General features: G+C 46.5%; 1 protein-coding gene across 1 annotated transcript in view; it reads right to left on the bottom strand.

Annotated features, from left to right (window-relative positions):
- TMEM151B (transmembrane protein 151B) overlaps positions 1 to 9,327 on the bottom strand; it is a 47,128-nt gene extending 37,801 nt beyond the window's left edge. Inside the window, exon 1 of the mRNA XM_077485411.1 lies at positions 8,455 to 9,327. Within this exon, the coding sequence (XP_077341537.1) occupies positions 8,455 to 8,535 (81 nt within the window). The 5' untranslated portion in view covers positions 8,536 to 9,327. The remainder of the gene's footprint in view (positions 1 to 8,454) is intronic.
- Positions 9,328 to 21,383: the final 12,056 nt, after the last annotated feature.

Genomic DNA, 21,383 nt, shown 5'->3' with positions numbered 1-21,383 from the left:
AGAGTAGACCTGGAGAGGGGAGAAGAACCAGAGTAGACCTGGAGAGGGGAGAAGAACCAGAGTAGACCCGGAGAGGGGAGAAGAACCAGAGTAGACCTGGAGAGGGGAGAAGAACCAGAGTAGACCTGGAGAGGGGAGAAGACCCCGGAGAGGGGAGAAGAACCAGAGTAGACCCGGAGAGGGGAGAAGACCCCGGAGAGGGGAGAAGAACCAGAGTAGACCCAGAGAGGGGAGAAGACCCAGAGAGGGGAGAAGAACCAGAGTAGACCCAGAGAGGGGAGAAGAACCAGAGTAGACCCGGAGAGGGGAGAAGAACCAGAGTAGACCCGGAGAGGGGAGTAGACCCGGAGAGGGGAGAAGACCCGGAGAGGGGAGAAGAACCAGAGTAGACCCAGAGAGGGGAGAAGATCCAGAGAGGGGAGAAGAACCAGAGTAGACCCGGAGAGGGGAGAAGACCCGGAGAGGGGAGAAGACCCGGAGAGGGGAGAAGAACCAGAGTAGACCCGGAGAGGGGAGAAGACCCGGAGAGGGGAGAAGAACCAGAGTAGACCCGGAGAGGGGAGAAGACCCAGAGAGGGGAGAAGAACCGGAGAGGGCTAGAAGACACCAGCGGAGAAGACCCGGAGAGGGGAGAAGAGACCCCAGAGCTGCCTAATAAATTACTTTAACACCCTGTGTAATGTTTTTTTTTTTTTAGGTGAATGAGTAGGGGTATAATGTACCCCATACTTATTCACATAGTTGAGGGGGCTAAATCTGGGGGCCCCACTTGTAAAACGGGGCTTCCAGATTCCGATAAGCCCACCGGCCTGCAGACCCCGACAACCAACGGCCAGGGTTGTCGGGAAGAGGCCCTTGTCCTCATCAACATGGGGACAAGGTGCTTTGGGGTGGGGGGGCTGCCCCAAAGAACCCCCCCCCCCCCAGGTTGAGGGCATGCTGCCTGGTACGGTTCAACGGGGGTGCTCTCTTGTCCCCACCCCCTTTCCTGACCTGCCGGGCTGTGTGCTCAGATAAGGCCTGGTCAGCAAGTGGACAGAGTGGAGAGGGATTAGACCCCCTGTCAGGTTTTTATTGTCTGTGCCCCCCCCCCCCATTAGGGAGGGTCACCCCTCTTTATTTACCCTGTTTACTGTTATCAGTGAGGGTGAAAGAAAAAAAAATCCTAACTTTTTTCGGTTGTCACCAGAATAGGAAACGGGAGAAATCTTCCAATGGGGACACCGGTTCTGGTGATTTCCTCACTTTGGAGGGATTTCCTCTCACTTCCTGTTCTGGACATGGGGACAGGAAATGAAGGAAAATCTCCCCAATGGGGACAAAGATGGCAAAAAAATAAAACCTGACAGTGGTTATAACCCTCCCTTTAGTTCTACTTTAATATAAAGGGGATGCCAAGGTGGCCCTACATGAATGTGAGAGGACTAATGCAGGGCACAGATAGGGACCACTGGGGGGTCACCCCGTCCTAATGTGACACCGCAGAGATCCAGGCCCTCTCAGGACCTGTCATCAGATATATATTAGTATGCTGAGTAATGTGTCATTGTAGCTCTTCCAGGTATTTATCACCTTTCACAGAGATCACAGCACCGCCCATGACGATGCCATCATCTGATTTTTCTCTCCAGAAGGACGGCGCCATCTTTGTTCAGGCATTGCCCAGGGTCACCATCTACTTCCAGGGCTGAGGTTTCCGGGTCACAGATGACACACGTATGTATAATCCTGGTGTCTGTACAGTTTTCGGCTGTGTTCACAAATGTCTTGATACAGATCAGCCCCTGCTGCAGCCTCTCATCTTGTGATTTGCTGCCAAGTTACAATGTACAATCTGATCACTGGGGGAGGGGAGACTGAGGAAAAGACTCCTCCCCCTTCTACAAAGTTACAATGTACAGTCTGATCAATTGGGGAGGGGAGACTGAGAAAATGCCTCCTCCCCCTTCTACAAAGTTACAATGTACAGTCTGATCACTGGGGGAGGGGAGACTGAGAAAATGATCCCTCCCCTTTTACAAAGTTACAATGTACAGTCTGATCACTGGGGGAGGGGAGGGGAGACTGAGAAAATGCCTTCTCCTCCTTCTACAAAGTTACAATGTACAGTCTGATCACTGGGGGAGGGGAGGGGAGACTGAGGAAATGCTTCTTCTTCCTTCTACAAAGTTACAATGTACAGTCTGATCACTGGGGGAGGGGAGACTGAGGAAATGACTCCTCCTCCTACTACAAAGTTACAATGTACAGTCTGATCACTGGGGGAGGGGAGTCTGAGGAAATGATCCCTCCTCCTTCTACAAAGTTACAATGTACGGTCTGATCACTGGGGGAGGGGAGTCTGAGGAAATGATCCCTCCTCCTTCTACAAAGTTACAATGTACAGTCTGATCACTGGGGGAGGGGAGACTGAGGAAATGACTCCCCCTCCTACTACAAAGTTACAATGTATAGTCTGATCATTGGGGGAGGGGAGACTGAGAAAATGCTTCTTCCTCCTTCTACAAAGTTACAATGTGCAGTCTGATCACTGGGGGAGGGGAGACTGAGGAAATGCCTCCTCCCCTTTTACAAAGTTACAATATATAGTCTGATCACTGGGGGAGGGGAAACTGAGGAAATACTTCCTCCTCCTTCTACAAAGTTACAATGTGCAGTCTGATCACTGGGGGAGGGGAGACTGAGGAAATGACTCCTCCTCCTTCTACAAAGTTACAATGTATAGTCTGATCACTGGGGGAGGGGAGACTGAGGAAATGACTCCTCCTTCTACAAAGTTACAATGTACAGTCTGATCATTGGGGGAGGGGAGACTGAGGAAATGACTCCTCCTCCTTCTACAAAGTTACAATGTACAGTCTGATCATTGGGGGAGGGGAGACTGAGGAAATGACTCCTCCTCCTTCTACAAAGTTACAATGTACAGTCTGATCACTGGGGGAGGGGAGACTGAGGAAATGACTCCTCCTCCTTCTACAAAGTTACAATGTACGGTCTGATCACTGGGGGAGGGGAGTCTGAGGAAATGATCCCTCCTCCTTCTACAAAGTTACAATGTACAGTCTGATCACTGGGGGAGGGGAGACTGAGGAAATGACTCCCCCTCCTACTACAAAGTTACAATGTATAGTCTGATCATTGGGGGAGGGGAGACTGAGAAAATGCTTCTTCCTCCTTCTACAAAGTTACAATGTGCAGTCTGATCACTGGGGGAGGGGAGACTGAGGAAATGCCTCCTCCCCTTTTACAAAGTTACAATATATAGTCTGATCACTGGGGGAGGGGAAACTGAGGAAATACTTCCTCCTCCTTCTACAAAGTTACAATGTGCAGTCTGATCACTGGGGGAGGGGAGACTGAGGAAATGACTCCTCCTCCTTCTACAAAGTTACAATGTATAGTCTGATCACTGGGGGAGGGGAGACTGAGGAAATGACTCCTCCTTCTACAAAGTTACAATGTACAGTCTGATCATTGGGGGAGGGGAGACTGAGGAAATGACCCCTCCTCCTTCTACAAAGTTACAATGTGCAGTCTGATCACTGGGGGAGGGGAGATTGAGGAAATGACTCCTCCTCCTTCTACAAAGTTACAATGTACAGTCTGATCATTGGGGGAGGGGAGACTGAGGAAATGCTCCTCCTGCGTGCAGCAGACTGATGACATCATCTCGGCCTAGGCAGAGTCAGCAGCTGGAGATGAAGTCAGGTTCTCTTCACTGTATTTTTGTACTGATATCAGATTGCCCCTCCCACCAGCACCTCGCCCTCTGGGGACGATCTGATTGGTTGTCCTGGCGCTGTGCTGGCGGTGTGATCCTCACCTGGTGAGTTAATAATAAAAATGACGCTGAATGTATTTACAGCTCTATAAATAGTCAGCACTGTGTATAGTGAGGGTGTGCCGCCGCCCACAGAACACGCACAGCGCCACGTCCCGTGCCCCACAGACAGCGCGGGGGGAGGGGGCAGGATAGGGGTGATGTATGGGCACCTGGGTGCAGAGTGTGCGTTGGAAGCTGTATCTGATACTTTTTCTTTTTTTTTCTGTGTGGGAGTAAAATTCCATTTCTTCTTTTTATAGAAAAATCTCCCTAAACAGAGTGGTAAGCCTCGAAATCTGCCCTAACAGGTCCAGCCGCCAGGGGGCGCCACAAGACCATGTTATGTTCTGAGGAGCGAATGGTAAACTCTGAACAGCCTGAGGATCCTGATAATAATACAATGTAACAATATACAATATAATGTATAGATCTACAGGAACTCTACAAAGGTAGGTGGGGGGGGGGGGGATACTGGGAGGAATGGCCTACAGAGATACAGCGCCTTGAAAAAGTATTCATACCCCTTGACATCTCCCACATTCTGTCATGTTACAACCAAAAACGTAAATGTATTTTATTGGGATTTTATGATAGACCAACACAAAGTGGCACATAATTGTGAAGTGGAAGGAAAATGATTAACGGATTTCTAAATTTTTTTAGCAAATAAATATGTGAAAAGTGTGTGGGGGGGGGGGGGGGAGGGCATTTGTATTCAGCCCCCCTTTACTCTGATACCCCCAACTAAAATCTAGTGGAACCAATTGCCTTCAGAAGTCACCTAATTAGTAAATAGAGTCCACCTGTGTGTCATTTAATCTCAGTATAAATACAGCTGTTCTGTGAAGCCCTCTAAGGTTTGTTAGAGCAATGTTTTTCAACCCCAGTCCTCAAGTACCCCCAGCAGGTCATGATTTCAGGATTTCCCTAAGGTGGAACAGCTGTGGTATAAATACAGAATAAATAAAGCTGTTCTGTGAAGCCCTCGGAGGTTTGTTAGAGAACCTTAGTGAACAAACAGCATCATGAAGGCCAAGGAACGCACCAGACAGGTCAGGGATAAAGTTGTGGAGAAGTATAAAGCAGGGTTGGGTTATTAAGAAATCTCCCAAGCTTAGAACATCTCACGGAGCTCAGTTCAATCCATCATCGGAAAATGGAAAGAGTATGGGCACAACTGCAAACCTACCAAGACATGGCCGTCCACCTAAACTGACCGGCCGGGCAAGGAGAACATTCATCAGAGAAGAGCCAAGAGGTCCATGGTAACTCTGGAGGAGCTGCAGAGATCCACAGCTCAGGGGGGAGAATCTGTCCACAGGACAACTATTAGTCGTCTCTCCACAAATCTGCCCTTTATGGAAGAGTGACAAGAAGAAAGACATTGGTGACAGAAAGTCATAAGAAGTCCTGTTTGTAGTTTGTGAGAAGTCATGTGGGGGACACAGCAAACATGTGGAAGAAGGTGATCTGGTCAAATGAGAGCAAAATTGAACTTTTTGGCCTAAAAGAAAAACGCTATGTGTGGTGGAAAACTAACACTGCACATCACCCTGAACACACCATCCCCACCGTGAAACATGGTGGTGGCAGCATCATGTGGTGGGAATGCTTTTCTTCAGCAGGGACAGGGAAGCTGGTCAGAGTTGATGGGAAGATGGATGGAGACAAATACAGGACAATCTTAGAAGAAAACCTGTTAGAGTCTGCAAAAGACTTGAGACCGGGGCGGAGGTTCACCTTCCAGCAGGACAACGACCCGAAACATCCAGCCAGAGCTACAATGGAATGGTTTAGATCAAAGCATATTCATGTGTTAGAATGGGCCAGTCACAGTCCAGACCTAAATCACATTGAGAATCTGTTCACAGACGCTCTCCATCCAATCTGACAGAACTTGAGATATTTAGCAAAGAAGAAGAATGGGCAGAAATGTCCTCTCTAGATGTGCAAAGCTGGTGGAGACATCCCCAAAAAGACTTGCAGCTGTAATTGCAATGAAAGGCGGTTCTACAAAGTATTGACTCCGGGGGGCGCCATACAAATGCCCCCCCCACACTTTTCACATATTTATTTGTAAAAAATTTTGAAAACCATTTATCATTTTCCTTCCACTTCACAATTATGAGCCACTTTGTGTTGGTCTATCACATAAAATCCCAATAAAATACATTTACGTTTTTGGTTGTGACAAAATGTGGAAAATTCCATGGGGTGTGAATACTTTTTTCAAGGCGCTGTATGATGGTTTACAGAGGTAGGTGTGTAGTTGGTATACACAGATAGGTAGAAGATGTGCATAGATAGATAAATATCTCTGCACCTATAGTATACAGAGGTAGGTAGGAGGTATATAGTGATAGGTGTAGATTTAGCCATAGCTCCCGACTGTCCCTGATTTGGAGCAATGTCCCTCATTTGTCCCTCATTTGTCCCTCATTCTTCCTCATTTGTCCCTCATTTGTCCCTCATTTGTCCCTCATTCCTCCTCATTTGTCCCTCATTCCTCCTCATTTGTCCCTCATTTGTCCCTCATTCCTCCTCATTTGTCCCTCATTTGTCCCTCATTCCTCCTCATTTGTCCCTCATTCCTCCTCATTTGTCCCTCATTCCTCCTCATTTGTCCCTCATTTGTCCCTCTTTCCTCCTCATTTGTCCCTCTTTCCTCCTCATTTGTCCCTCATTTTGCTCTGATCCATATAATTGTATATAAAATGCACTTTTTATCTTTCAAAAAATGTTTCCCAACCTTTCATCCAATTTATAAATTGCTGCATTTGTACACTTTAAAAGCCAATATAAAGGAATAGCAGTGGTAAAAAAAAGCCCTTGTGGATTTAATTAATCTTTTCTTTTGGTTATTTCTCCTTTAAGGGGGTGTGGCAGGGGGCGTGTCCTATGCCTACATACGTTTGTTAGTAGGTGTCCCTAATTTCCATCTCAGAATGTTGGGAGGTATGGATTTAGCTAATCTTCCGAAAGAGTTAAAGGTAGACAGTATACAGGGGGAAGTTGATGATATACAAAGGTAGGTAGTATACAGAGCTAGGTAGGTAGGTGGTATACAGAGGAAGGTTGGTGGTATACAGAGCTAGGTGGGTAGATGGTATACAGAGGTATGTAGGTGGTATACAGAGGAAGGTAAATGGTATACAGAGGTAGGTAGGTGGTATACAGAGGAAAGTAGATGGTATACAGAGGTAGGTAGGTGGTATACAGAGGAAGGTAGGTGGTATACAGAGGAAGATAGGTGGTATACAGAGCTAGGTGGATAGATGTTATACAGAGGTAGGTAGGTAGTATACAGAGGTAGGATGGTAGGTGGAATACAGAGCTAGGTGGGTAAGTGGTATACAGAGGTAGGTAGGTAGTATACAGAGGTAGGATGGTAAGTGGTATACAGAGCTAGGTAAACGATACACAGAGCAAGGTAGGTAAATGGAATACAGAGATACGTAGCTGATATACAAAGCTAAGTAGGTGGTATACAGATCTAGATAGGTAGATAGTAGATGGTATACAGAGCTAGGTGATCTTCAGAAGTAAATGAAGGTAGACATGAAACAGGGGGAGGTAGGTGGTATTTAGTGATAGGCACAAAGGTGGTATATAGAGGTAATTAGTAAACAAAAGTAGGTGGTATTGGGAAGTAGGTAGGTGGTATAGATAGGCAGCTGGCATATACAGATAGGTGATGTACAGAGGTTGGTGGGGGTTAAAGGAAGTTAGATGATATACAAAGTAAGTTGGTGGTGTATGGTGATGGGGCGGGGGAGGGGGGGTATATAAAGAGGTAGGTAGGTGGTATATAGAGATGGTACATTGTATACAGAGGTAAATGGTGTACAGGGATAAATGATTTACAGTGTTAGCTGGGTGGTATATGGAGGTAGGTAGGTAGTGTACAGAGGCTGATATTTGGTATATAGTACTAGGTAGGTAGTGTACATAGGCTGATATGTAGTATATAGAGGTAGGTAGGTAGTGTACATAGGCTGATATGTGGTATATGGAGGAAGGCAGTGTACATAGGCTGATATGTGGTATATAGCGGTAGGTAGTGTACATAAGCTGATATATGGTATATAGAGGTAGGTAGGTAGTGTACATAGGCTGATATGTGGTATATAGCGGTAGGTAGGTAGTGTACATAGGCTGATATGTGGTATATAGCGGTAGGTAGTGTACATAGGCTGATATGTGGTATATAGAGGTAGGTAGGTAGTGTACATAGGCTGATATGTGGTATATAGCGGTAGGTAGTGTACATAGGCTGATATGTGGTATATAGAGGTAGGTAGGTAGGTAGTGTACATAGGCTGATATGTGGTATATAGAGGTAGGTAGGTAGGTAGTGTACATAGGCTGATATGTGGTATATAGAGGTAGGTGAGGGATATACAGAGGTTGATAGATGTTATACAGACAATGTACAAATGAAGGGAGTATGTAGAGAAAGATAGGTGACATATGGCGGTAGGTAGGTGCGTGGTATACATATGTAAGTAGTGGTATACAGATGTAGGTAGGTGACATAAATAGGTATTACGGGAGTACACAGAGGTAGGTAGGTGGTATATATAGCAAACAGGTAAGTAGTCAGTATATATACAGAGAGGTAGGTAGCTCACCAGTTCCCGCACGGCCTCGGGCTCCTCTCGCGGTACGGATCCGGTGCTGCTCTCGCTGGCTGCAGACGCCGGAGGGGACATGACCGAAGTCGGGAGCAATCTGCCCAATCCAGGGGCAAATCCAAGCTGTGAGAGGCAGAACCCAGCAGAGACTCATACCCCTGCCTGGGGCCCGGGGCCCTCACACACCTGAGGCCTGCGCCCCGCGCTGCGCTCCATGGATGTGCGGTCACACGTGTGTGCCGGTGTGCGTGACATGAAGGGGGGGACAGACACACACGCCTGTCACACGCACCAACACACATGCAGCATGCGACACCGCCTGACACCGACGGGGAATGTAAACACACCGCGCTCATATACACACACACCACACACACGTATTGTATGTACAGATAAACACCCCATATACACCCCGTATACACCCCGTATACACACTGTATACACGCACAGTATATCACATCGCACACACTGACATCGTACACACAGGTAAACAAACACACAGACTGACAATGGCACACCGCGGTGTCACACCGTCCTCACACACACACACACACACACACATACATACATACATACATACATACAGACACAGACGGATGGATGGACGGACGGAGCGGGGGCAGGAGGGAGGGGGACGGGGTAAGGAGGGAGTGGAGGGAAGGATGCTGCAGGAGCCGGAGGATGGAGAAATTCCCGGGGAAGATGGGAGGGAGAGCGAGGACCAGAGGAGGAGGAGGAAGAGGAGGAGACCAACCTGACCTTCACTCATCCCAACACTGCCTGCCTCATCCCACAGCATCTGTCTCATCAGCATCTCTGCCTCTCTCATCTGTCTTCTATCATCTCTGCCTGTCTCATCTGTCTTCTATCATCTCTGCCTGTCTCATCTGTCTTCTATCATCTCTGCCTGTCTCATCTGTCTTCTATCATCTCTCCCTGTCTCATCTGTCTTCCATCATCTCTGCCTGTCTCATCTGTCTTCCATCATCTCTGCCTGTCTCATCTGTCTTCCATCATCTCTGCCTGTCTCATCTGTCTTCTATCATCTCTGCCTGTCTCATCTGTCTTCTATCATCTCTCCCTGTCTCATCTGTCTTCCATCATCTCTGCCTGTCTCATCTGTCTTCCATCATCTCTGCCTGTCTCATCTGTCTTCCATCATCTCTGCCTGTCTCATCTGTCTTCCATCATCTCTGCCTGTCTCATCTGTCTTCTATCATCTCTGCCTGTCTCATCTGTCTTCTATCATCTCTGCCTGTCTCATCTGTCTTCCATCATCTCTGCCTGTCTCATCTGTCTTCTATCATCTCTCCCTGTCTCATCTGTCTTCCATCATCTCTGCCTGTCTCATCTGTCTTCCATCATCTCTGCCTGTCTCATCTGTCTTCCATCATCTCTGCCTGTCTCATCTGTCTTCTATCATCTCTCCCTGTCTCATCTGTCTTCTATCATCTCTGCCTGTCTCATCTGTCTTCCATCATCTCTCCCTGTCTTATCTGTCTTCCATCATCTCTGCCTGTCTCATCTGTCTTCTATCATCTCTGACTCTCGTCTGTCTTCCATCATCTTTGCCTGTCTCATCTGTCTTCCATCATCTCTGCCTGTCTCATCTGTCTTCCATCATCTCTCCCTGTCTCATCTGTCTTCCATCATCTCTGCCTGTCTCATCTGTCTTCTATCATCTCTCCCTGTCTCATCTGTCTTCTATCATCTCTGCCTGTCTCATCTGTCTTCCATCATCTCTCCCTGTCTTATCTGTCTTCCATCATCTCTGCCTGTCTCATCTGTCTTCCATCATCTCTGCTTGTCTCATCTGTCTTCCATCATCTCTGCCTGTCTCATCTGTCTTCCATCATCTCTGCCTGTCTCATCTGTCTTCTATCATCTCTGCCTGTCTCATCTGTCTTCTATCATCTCTGCCTGTCTCATCTGTCTTCCATCATCTCTGCCTGTCTCATCTGTCTTCCATCATCTCTGCCTGTCTCATCTGTCTTTTATCATCTCTGCCTGTCTCATCTGTCTTCTATCATCTCTCCCTGTCTCATCTGTCTTCCATCATCTATGCCTGTCTCATCTGTCTTCCATCATCTCTGCCTGTCTCGTCTGTCTTCCATCATCTCTTCCTGTGTCATCTGTCTTCCATCATCTCTGCCTGTCTCATCTGTCTTCCATCATCTCTGCCTGTCTCATCTGTCTTTTATCATCTCTGCCTGTCTCATCTGTCTTCTATCATCTCTCCCTGTCTCATCTGTCTTCCATCATCTCTGCCTGTCTCGTCTGTCTTCCATCATCTCTTCCTGTGTCATCTGTCTTCCATCATCTCTTCCTGTCTCGTCTGTCTTCCATCATCTCTCCCTGTCTCATCTGTCTTCCATCATCTCTCCCTGTCTCGTCTGTCTTCCATCATCTCTGCCTGTCTCATCTGTCTTCCATCATCTCTGCCTGTCTCATCTGTCTTCTATCATCTCTTCCTGTCTCGTCTGTCTTCCATCATCTCTGCCTGTCTCATCTGTCTTCTATCATCTATGCCTGTCTCATCTGTCTTCGATCATCTCTTCCTGTCTCCTCTGTCTTCCATCATCTCTCCCTGTCTCATCTGTCTTCCATCATCTTTGCCTGTCTCATCTGTCTTCCATCATCTTTGCCTGTCTCATCTGTCTTCCATCATCTTTGCCTGTCTCATCTGTCTTCCATCATCTCTTCCTGTCTCGTCTGTCTTCCATCATCTCTCCCTGTCTCATCTGTCTTCCATCATCTCTGCCTGTCTCATCTGTCTTCCATCATCTCTCCCTGTCTCGTCTGTCTTCCATCATCTCTGCCTGTCTCATCTGTCTTCCATCATCTCTGCCTGTCACATCTGTCTTCTATCATCTCTTCCTGTCTCGTCTGTCTTCCATCATCTCTGCCTGTCTCATCTGTCTTCGATCATCTCTTCCTGTCTCCTCTGTCTTCCATCATCTCTCCCTGTCTCATCTGTCTTCCATCATCTATGCCTGTCTCATCTGTCTTCCATCATCTTTGCCTGTCTCATCTGTCTTCCATCATCTCTTCCTGTCTCATCTGTCTTCCATCATCTATGCCTGTCTCATCTGTCTTTTATCATCTCTCCCTGTCTCATCTGTCTTCCATCATCTCTCCCTGTCTCATCTGTCTTCCATCATCTATGCCTGTCTCATCTGTCTTCCATCATCTTTGCCTGTCTCATCTGTCTTCCATCATCTCTTCCTGTCTCATCTGTCTTCCATCATCTATGCCTGTCTCATCTGTCTTTTATCATCTCTGCCTGTCTCATCTGTCTTCGATCATCTCTTCCTGTCTCCTCTGTCTTCCATCATCTCTTCCTGTCTCATCTGTCTTCTATCATCTCTACCTGTCTCATCTGTTTTCCATCATCTTTGCCTGTCTCATCTGTCTTCCATCATCTCTTCCTGTCTCATCTGTCTTCTATCATCTATGCCTGTCTCATCTGTCTTCGATCATCTCTTCCTGTCTCCTCTGTCTTCCATCATCTCTCCCTGTCTCATCTGTCTTCCATCATCTATGCCTGTCTCATCTGTCTTCCATCATCTTTGCCTGTCTCATCTGTCTTCCATCATCTCTTCCTGTCTCGTCTGTCTTCCATCATCTCTCCCTGTCTCATCTGTCTTCCATCATCTCTGCCTGTCTCATCTGTCTTCCATCATCTCTGCCTGTCTCATCTGTCTTCCATCATCTCTGCCTGTCTCGTCTGTCTTCCATCATCTCTTCCTGTCTCATCTGTCTTCCATCATCTCTGCCTGTCTCATCTGTCTTCCATCATCTCTGCCTGTCTCGTCTGTCTTCCATCATCTCTTCCTGTCTCATCTGTCTTCCATCATCTCTGCCTGTCTCATCTGTCTTCCATCATCTCTCCCTGTCTCATCTGTCTTCTATCATCTCTACCTGTCTCATCTGTTTTCCATCATCTCTTCCTGTCTCGTCTGTCTTCCATCATCTATGCCTGTCTCATCTGTCTTCGATCATCTCTCCCTGTCTCATCTGTCTTCCATCATCTCTCCCTGTCTCATCTGTCTTCTATCATCTCTTCCTGTCTTGTCTGTCTTCCATCATCTCTGCCTGTCTCATCTGTCTTTCATCATCTCTCCCTGTCTCATCTGTCTTCCATCATCTCTACCTGTCTCATCTGTTTTCCATCATCTCTTCCTGTCTCGTCTGTCTTCCATCATCTCTGCCTGTCTCATCTGTCTTCCATCATCTCTGCCTGTCTCATCTGTCTTCCATCATCTCTTCCTGTCTCGTCTGTCTTCCATCATCTCTCCCTGTCTCATCTGTCTTCCATCATCTCTGCCTGTCTCATCTGTCTTCCATCATCTCTGCCTGTCTCATCTGTCTTCCATCATCTCTGCCTGTCTCGTCTGTCTTCCATCATCTCTGCCTGTCTCATCTGTCTTCCATCATCTCTCCCTGTCTCGTCTGTCTTCCATCATCTCTCCCTGTCTCATCTGTCTTCCATCATCTTTCTCTACCTCGTCTGTCTTCCATCATCTCTGCCTGTCTCATCTGTCTTCCATCATCTCTGCCTGTCTCATCTGTCTTCTATCATCTCTTCCTGTGTCATCTGTCTTCCATCATCTCTGCCTGTCTCATCTGTCTTCTATCATCTCTGCCTGTCTCATCTGTCTTCTATCATCTCTTCCTGTCTCGTCTATCTTCCATCATCTCTGCCTGTCTCATCTATCTTCCATCATCTCTGCCTGTCTCATCTGTCTTCCATCATCTCTGCCTGTCTCATCTGTCTTCCATCATCTCTGCCTGTCTCATCTATCTTCCATCATCTCTGCCTGTCTCATCTATCTTCCATCATCTCTCCCTGTGTCATCTGTCTTCCATCATCTCTACCTGTCTCATCTGTCTTCCATCATCTCTGCCTGTCTCATCTGTCTTCCATCATCTCTGCCTGTCTCATCTGTCTTCCATCATCTCTCCCTGTCTCATCTGTCTTCCATCATCTCTGCCTGTCTCATCTGTCTTCCATCATCTCTGCCTGTCTCATCTGTCTTCCATCATCTCTGCCTGTCTCATCTGTCTTCTATCATCTCTGACTGTCTCATCTGTCTTCCATCATCTCTGCCTGTCTCATCTGTCTTCTATCATCTCTGCCTGTCTCATCTGTCTTCCATCATCTCTGCCTGTCTCATCTGTCTTCCATCATCTCTCCCTGTCTCATCTGTCTTCCATCATCTCTGCCTGTCTCATCTGTCTTCCATCATCTCTGCCTGTCTCATCTGTCTTCCATCATCTCTGCCTGTCTCATCTGTCTTCCATCATCTCTGCCTGTCTCATCTGTCTTCCATCATCTCTGCCTGTCTCATCTGTCTTCTATCATCTCTGCCTGTCTCATCTGTCTTCCATCATCTCTGCCTGTCTCATCTGTCTTCCATCATCTCTGCCTGTCTCATCTGTCTTCCATCATCTCTCCCTGTCTCATCTGTCTTCCATCATCTCTGCCTGTCTCATCTGTCTTCCATCATCTCTGCCTGTCTCATCTGTCTTCCATCATCTCTGCCTGTCTCATCTGTCTTCCATCATCTCTCCCTGTCTCATCTGTCTTCCATCATCTCTGCCTGTCTCATCTGTCTTCCATCATCTCTGCCTGTCTCATCTGTCTTCCATCATCTCTGCCTGTGTCACCTGTCTTCTATCATCTCTGCCTGTCTCATCTGTCTTTCATCGTCTCTGCCTGTCTCATCTGTCTTCCATCATCTCTGCCTGTCTTCTATCATCTCTGCCTGTCTCATCTGTCTTCCATCTTCTCTGCCTGTCTCATCTGTCTTCCATCATCTCTGCCTGTCTTCCATCATCTCTGCCTGTCTCATCTGTCTTCCATCATCTCTCCCTGTCTCATCTGTCTTCCATCATCTCTGCCTGTCTCATCTGTCTTCCATCATCTCTGCCTGTCTCATCTGTCTTCCATCATCTCTGCCTGTCTCATCTGTCTTCTATCATCTCTGCCTGTCTCATCTGTCTTTCATCGTCTCTGCCTGTCTCATCTGTCTTCTATCATCTATGCCTGTCTCATCTGTCTTCCATCATCTCTGCCTGTCTTCTATCATCTCTGCCTGTCTCATCTGTCTTCCATCTTCTCTGCCTGTCTCATCTGTCTTTCATCATCTCTGCCTGTCTCATCTGTCTTCCATCATCTCTGCCTGTCTCATCTGTCTTCTGTCCGCAGATTGGGACACGGCACACAGACCGTAGATTGGGACACGGCACAGACTAGACCTTTTCTTATGTGCATAGGCCAGTTATGATTGAGGTGGTTACCATTTGTGTTCCTAATAACCACTGGACTTTTTTCTCTGGAGGTCCTGGTGTTCCAGGCTATGATGAAAAAAAAACATTGTAAGAACTGTATCATGGCCCCCTTGAGGATTGCTTGGATTGACCTGCTCATCTGCACCGCCATGACCTTGTGAACATTCCAACCCACCTGACACTCTGGGTTCAGACATCTTTGCACCACCTTAAAGTAATAAGTCAAACAACTCAGTACGTTTATATTCTATTAACGTTTACTGAAATAACCCAGAGGATATTGTTACACAGAGGAGGTAATAGATCCACTGAGCTTTGGGTAACAGTTCAATCTTGGCAGAGGAATTCCTCTACAATAACACAAGTTAAGATAATTTGGGTTGTAACAGTATATTAGATACACATATGTACAAAGGAATACCACTGGACTATAACATGAAAGGATAAGCAAGACTTAAGCATTCATTCTGGCAAAACCTCTAAAGGGGGGACCGAGGCCGACCTATTCAACCTTTAATCCTAATGAGAGATCAGGTTTAATAGGAATGATATCAGGGCCCTTTAAGTAGTAATGACAGCAGTGTCCATGTTGCAGGCCTGATGGTCTTCACCGGCAGTCGAAGCTCATTTACAATATCCAAAAAGGTGCACCAACAAGCCAATGGTATTTCTTGAAATGGATGCAGCTAAAGATGTCTATGTACAGTGTTCAAAGCTAAGTGTCGTAAAAGGTAGAGCTGTCTACACAATGTCGCAGTGAAGTAATAAGAAAAGACTTGCAAAGATGGGCAATTGCCCTCTCACCAACGACCAGGCCGATTCAATGCCTTCTGGACAGCAGCTACCGGAGCAACGTCCCCGCAGTGGGTCCACTTTGACGATCTCCCGATGCGAAGCTCGAAGCATGAGTGTCGAATGACCAAGATGGTGCTGGATGGATGTCTGACGAACAGCAAGCAGTGTTAGGCCCTTCTCGTCCCGGTTGGAATTTTGTGCCCCACATGGTAGGCCGTGACCTCACCTTTCCTTCATGGAGAGGTCTGTCACGCACAAGGCCCTGGAGGAAGAGAGCGTAAGGCAGGTCTCTGGCTTCTTTTAGAGCTCCTCCCTGCAATCTCTCTGATGATAGTAAAGATCTCTGGGATATGTAGTCCATGGAGATCAATTGCCATTCTAAGGAACTACCAATCCCACAATCCCTTTGGTTTGGCTCACAAATATGATGTCTGATGTGATAGTAGTAGACACTAGAGGGGCAACACTATATACAGAAACAACAAAGGATCACTGCACTGAGAAATTGTACTCCAAATTGCTACATCCTCCCCCCACTTGAAAGTCTTTGGTCCCTGAAGACAGAACACAACTTGTGGGATCACCTTACTGTATCATACAAAAGTGAATGGTTAATCATCTGACAAACCAGAAGTTGTAACAGCCAATAACTGACCCAAAGAAGTAACTTCTAACATTAAATTATATACATCATCAGGTGAAGTCATATTCATTTTGTAACAGGCCAATTACAAGTCAGTGGCCCACCCAGTAGTGTCAGGAGGTGGATCAAGGTAATATTTTACTAAAGGTTCAATAAAGGAGGCAAGTGTTTGACTGGAACGTTGAGCGGTAAGGATAAGTTTGTCAGTTTTCTCCAAAGGTATCATACGTCAGTCTTTTTGGAGGGCATATTTTCTGTCTCAACCTGGAGTAGATACTTTCCAGCGGCTGTGGTCCCCTATCTGTTCACCAGAAACTACATCCGGATTCAGGCTTGGGTTCTGAACCAGGCTCGGATTCAGGTCCTGGTTCAGGTTCTGGTTCAGGAACAGTCTCTCTCTGGGCAGGGTTTTCTGACCCTAGGCCTCAGCGTAGGGGACTGGGAAGTCTCTAGTTCAGAGGATGGGGGAACTCGGACAGCCTCAGATATGGGCATCAAGTGGTTTTGATGCCCGGTCTTCAAAGGTCCAGGTATACAGGAAGTCCAGGTAATTGTTTACAGACAATATAGGGTTGAGAGCACCATCGATCAGCCAGATTATGTTTCCTAGGCACCCCTAGGTTGCGCAACAATACTCTGTCTTTAGGATGTAGATCCTGAACCCTCACTCTGAGATCAAAGTTTTTCTTGTTCCTCTGTTCTCTGATGGTAGAGGCTTTCTTGGCTTTCTCATAGGCCACTTTTAGATTCTTCCAAAGACTGTCAACATACCCCCAGTAGGAGGCCTGAGTGGTGTGATCTAATGATGTTCCAAAGGCTAGGTGCACTGGCAAACAAGCTTCTCTTCAGAACATTAATCGGTAAAGGGAGTATCCAGTAGAATCATTCAAAGTACTATTATAAGCATGAACCACGGCAGCTATATGGTCTACCCAATGCTGTTTCTTCTCCAAAGGAAGGGTTCCCAGCATGTTCAGTGGGGTACAGTTGAAATGCTGTGGTTGTGGATCCCCTTAAGGATGGTAAGGAGTAGTTCTGGATTTCTTTATACTTAAGAGTTTACATAATCTTCTGATCAGCTTGCTCTTAAAAACCCAAACTTGATCCACGTGTAGGCGCTAAGGCAGCCCGTAATGAACAAAAAACTTTGCTACCGTACTGGCTTGTTGGTCCCCAGTGGGGAAAACCTGAGCGTATCAGGTAAAATGATCTGTCACAACCAGGACATTATTTTGTCCACTCAGGTCAGGTTCCAAACACAAGAAATCAATGCACACTAACTCCATTGGTCCCTGGCTTTGAAGATGGCCTATTGGGGCTGCCCTACCTGGTAAGGTTTTTCTCTGAATGCATCTGATGCAAGAGCGACAGTAGCTTTCCACCTTAGTTTTCATGGACAGCCAGTAAAATTGATCCATGACTAACTTGAAGGTTCTCTCTGGGCCTAAGATACCATGATCATCATGAAGAGCAGTCAACACTATTAGTCGGTGTTTCTCAGGTAGGAACAGTTGATGAACACCTGGTTCTTCAAATGGACCTCTCCTGTATATGTCTTCCAAATGCATTCGTTCCCACTCTCTATGGACTACTACTACTTTGGCCCCTCATTGGGGCTTTTGAACAGTATCTGGGCGGCTAACAACTTCCTTATAAGACTCCCCTAACAGATCTTCCCGTTGGTCCCACCTTATATCTTCTCTTGTCAGCTGAGGCAATTCTTGGCTGCGCACTTGAGTCAAATCACAGTACTATCTTGGTACAGGGGTGACGCCCCCAGATTTGACCCCTATGGCCCCTCTGTGTTTATGCTCTACTCCTTGACACTCAGCCCATACCAAGGGTAAATGGACCCAACTCTTCTGACCAGTGTTGGTGAAATGAGACCTTAGGGAAAGAGTGTCAGCTTCTCAATTTCCCACTCCTGGTCGGTATCTCAAACCGAACTGGAATTCAGACAGAGCTGCCAACCACCGATGTCCAGTGGCATCCAACTCATCAGTGGACAGTAGGTAAGCCAAGGAGCTGTTGTTAGTCTTTACCACAAAGGTAGCTCCGTACAAAAAGTCACGTAGCTTTTCTACCACAGCCCACTTGAGGGCCAAGAACTCCAATTTGTGTACAAAATATTTCTTCTCAGGAGGAGACTGTGACTCACATAGGCCACTGGGCGGAGTCTCCCCTCCGACTCCTAATACAACACTCCCCCAAGGCCATCTCTACTAGCATCCACGTGCAATTCATAAGGTTTAGATGGATCAGCGTAGGCCAACAGCGGTGCTTCAACAAGGCTCCTCTTCAGTCGGTCAAAAGTCCTTTCACACTTCACCATCCACCAGCGGTGGACTGACCATTGGGGCACTTGGGCACTGCCCGAGGGCCCCATGCCACTAGGGGGCCCCATTAGGGTTGCCAGCCTCAATAAAACCAGGGACAGTATGTAAAAATCTGTGTTTTTAAAAAAAATCTCAAGATAATAGCTGCCCCACCTCTACAGTACCTTTTCAGTGTGTGTATGTGTATTCTCTGTGTATACTGTGTGGCCCCATAATCTTCTATTGCCCGGGGGTCCCATAATCTCCTATTGCCTGAGGGCCCATGAGTTGTCAGTCCGCCCCTGCCATCCACTACTCTTGAATAGACTCACAGGGCTTCCTAGGGCCTCCCTTCTGAACTGTCTGCTGATCCCCCTCCGTTTGTTTCTGTAAAAGCTTGTTCAATGGTCAGGCAATCTGTGGGAAGTTCTTCACAAATCTTCTATAGTAAGAGCAGAAACTACCTCAACTCAGAGACGGTGTTCGGGCAAGGCCAGGAAGTAACAGCTTCCAACTTCTGGGGATCAATAGCAACTCCCTCGGCTGACACTACATGCCCAAGATATGTGACCGAAGGCTGGTAGACTTGGCACTTCTCCAGTGACAGCTACAGCCCCTCGGTGTGTAATCTTTGGAAAACTTTCTCCAACGGAGCTTCATGCTGCTCCAGTGTTCTGCCGAACACGATGATATCATCAAGATACAGTAGCACTTCTACCAAATTCATAGGAGTAGCCTCTGTCAATCCTTGTGGCATTCGGTCAAACTCTGATGAAGGCCGTCTTTTCTCATCATCCAAATGCATGGGTATCTGGTAGCATTCACTCTTTATATCCAGCACACTGAACCATTTAGCCCCTGATAAGCATTGCAGGGCCTCTTCTATGCGGGTTGTGTACTGATCTGGGAAAGTCCTTTGGTTAAGGATCGGTAGTCGATACACATCTGGAGGGACCCATTCTTCTTTCTCACTACCACAATCAGGGAAGCATAAGGGCTCCGGGATTCCTTAATGACCCCTGAGCTCTTCAGTTCAGCCAACTGTTCTCTGAGATCCTCCAGATCACACAAGGGAATCCGCCTGGCCCTTTCACAAAAAGGCTTATCTTCAGTTATTATATTATATATATATTATATACACATATGTACAAAGGAATACCACTGGACTATAACCTGAAAGGATAAGCAAGAGCACTAATTCTGGCAAAACCTCTATAGGGGGAACCGAGGCCAGCCTATTCAACCTTTACTCCTAATGAGAGATCAAGTTTAATAGGAATGATATGAGGGCCCTTTAAGTAGTAATGACAGCAATGTCCACGTTGCAGGTCTGATGGTCTTCACCGGCAGTCGGAGCTCCTTTACTATATTCAATAAGGTGCACTAACAAGCCAATGGTATTTCTTGAAATGGATGCAGGTAAAGATGTCTATATAGTGTTCAAAGATAAGTGTAGTAAAGCATTTCCAAGGTAGAGCTGTCTGTACACAGTGTCCCAGTGAAGTAATAAGAAAAGGTTTGCAAAGGTGGGCAATTGCCCTCTCACCAATGACCAGGGCGATTCAATGCCTTCTGGACAGCAGCTACTGGAGCAACGTCCATCCAAAGCTCGAAGCACGAGTGTCAGATGACCAAGATGGTGCTGGATGGATGTCTGACGAACAACAAGCAGTGTTATGCCCTTCTCGTCCGGGTTGGAATGTTGTACCCCGCGTGGTAGGCTGCGACCTCACCTTCCCTGTGCGGAGAGGTCTGTCACGTACAAGGCCCAGGAGGAAGAGAAAACGTGGGGCGGGTCCCAGGCTTCTTTTATAGCGCCTCCCAACGATCTCTCTGATGATAGCAAAGATCCCTGGGATATGTAGTCCAGGTGTATAGTCATGTGGAAGAGATTGCCATTCTGAAGAACTACCGATCCCACAATCCCTTTGGTTTGGCTCACAAATATGATGTCAGTTAGAGATACTGGGCACTAGAGGGAAAACACGATATACAGAAACAACGAAGTATCACCACAATTTGCACTTGTAGTCCACATTGCTACATCACAATTTAAAAATTCAATATATATATAAAGTATATCATTTTTTTAATAAAAATAAAAACATGAAGTATATCAAAATCGATTTTTTTTTCAATTTTACAGCTTACCTTTTCTTAGATGTGGTGACTGCATTCGTTTTCACTTTTCAAGCAAGTACAGGAAAATACAATGTTATCAACATTCGCAGTTCTAGAAAACCCCTCCTCCTTTTGTAATGGAGATAGGGAGAGGGGGATGCTTGTAGTTCAAGCAGAGAGTCCTAGGGTAAAAGTGCTGCCCCTCATAGAGTGCAGTCAGTGAGTTTTGTCACTCTAGCACAGAAAGTATGTTACTGGCAGGATCGCTAAGTGAAAATAAAGGGAAAAAAGCCTGCAAAATAAAAACGAATGCAGCCCCCACAACTAAGGGCCAGTAAGTTGCAATAAATTACATTTCTGTTCTTGGGTTTGGGTTTAGATGGGCTTTAACGTTTAGTTACCTCTTCCTACTGCGCATGCGTAAAGCGCACTACGCTTTTTCAATGGCCCGGCAGCGGGGGAAGGAGGGGGGGGGGACTGCGGCGAGATCACCCGTAAGTGGGAGCTTGTACCTGTCAAAACCAGGTACCCCCCCCAAATGTGGCAAGGGGGGAAAACAGATAAGCAGAGATTCCCCTTTTGAGTGAAGCTCCGCTTTAAAAAGTCATAATTAACTCTTTCCCCCTGTTCTTCCTATTTAAAAAAAAAAAAAAATTATCATTCATACAAACAAAACAAAATAAATAATAATAATATTAATAATAATAAATAATAATAAAATAATCAATGAGAACAATAACAAAATAATAATAATAAAA

The sequence above is a fragment of the Lithobates pipiens genome, unplaced genomic scaffold, assembly GCF_037356315.1.
Source record: "Lithobates pipiens isolate NorthernLeopardFrog02 unplaced genomic scaffold, aLitPip1_a1.2 Scaffold_18, whole genome shotgun sequence".
Taxonomy (NCBI): domain Eukaryota; kingdom Metazoa; phylum Chordata; class Amphibia; order Anura; family Ranidae; genus Lithobates; species Lithobates pipiens.
This window is presented reverse-complemented; position numbering and strand designations above follow the sequence as displayed.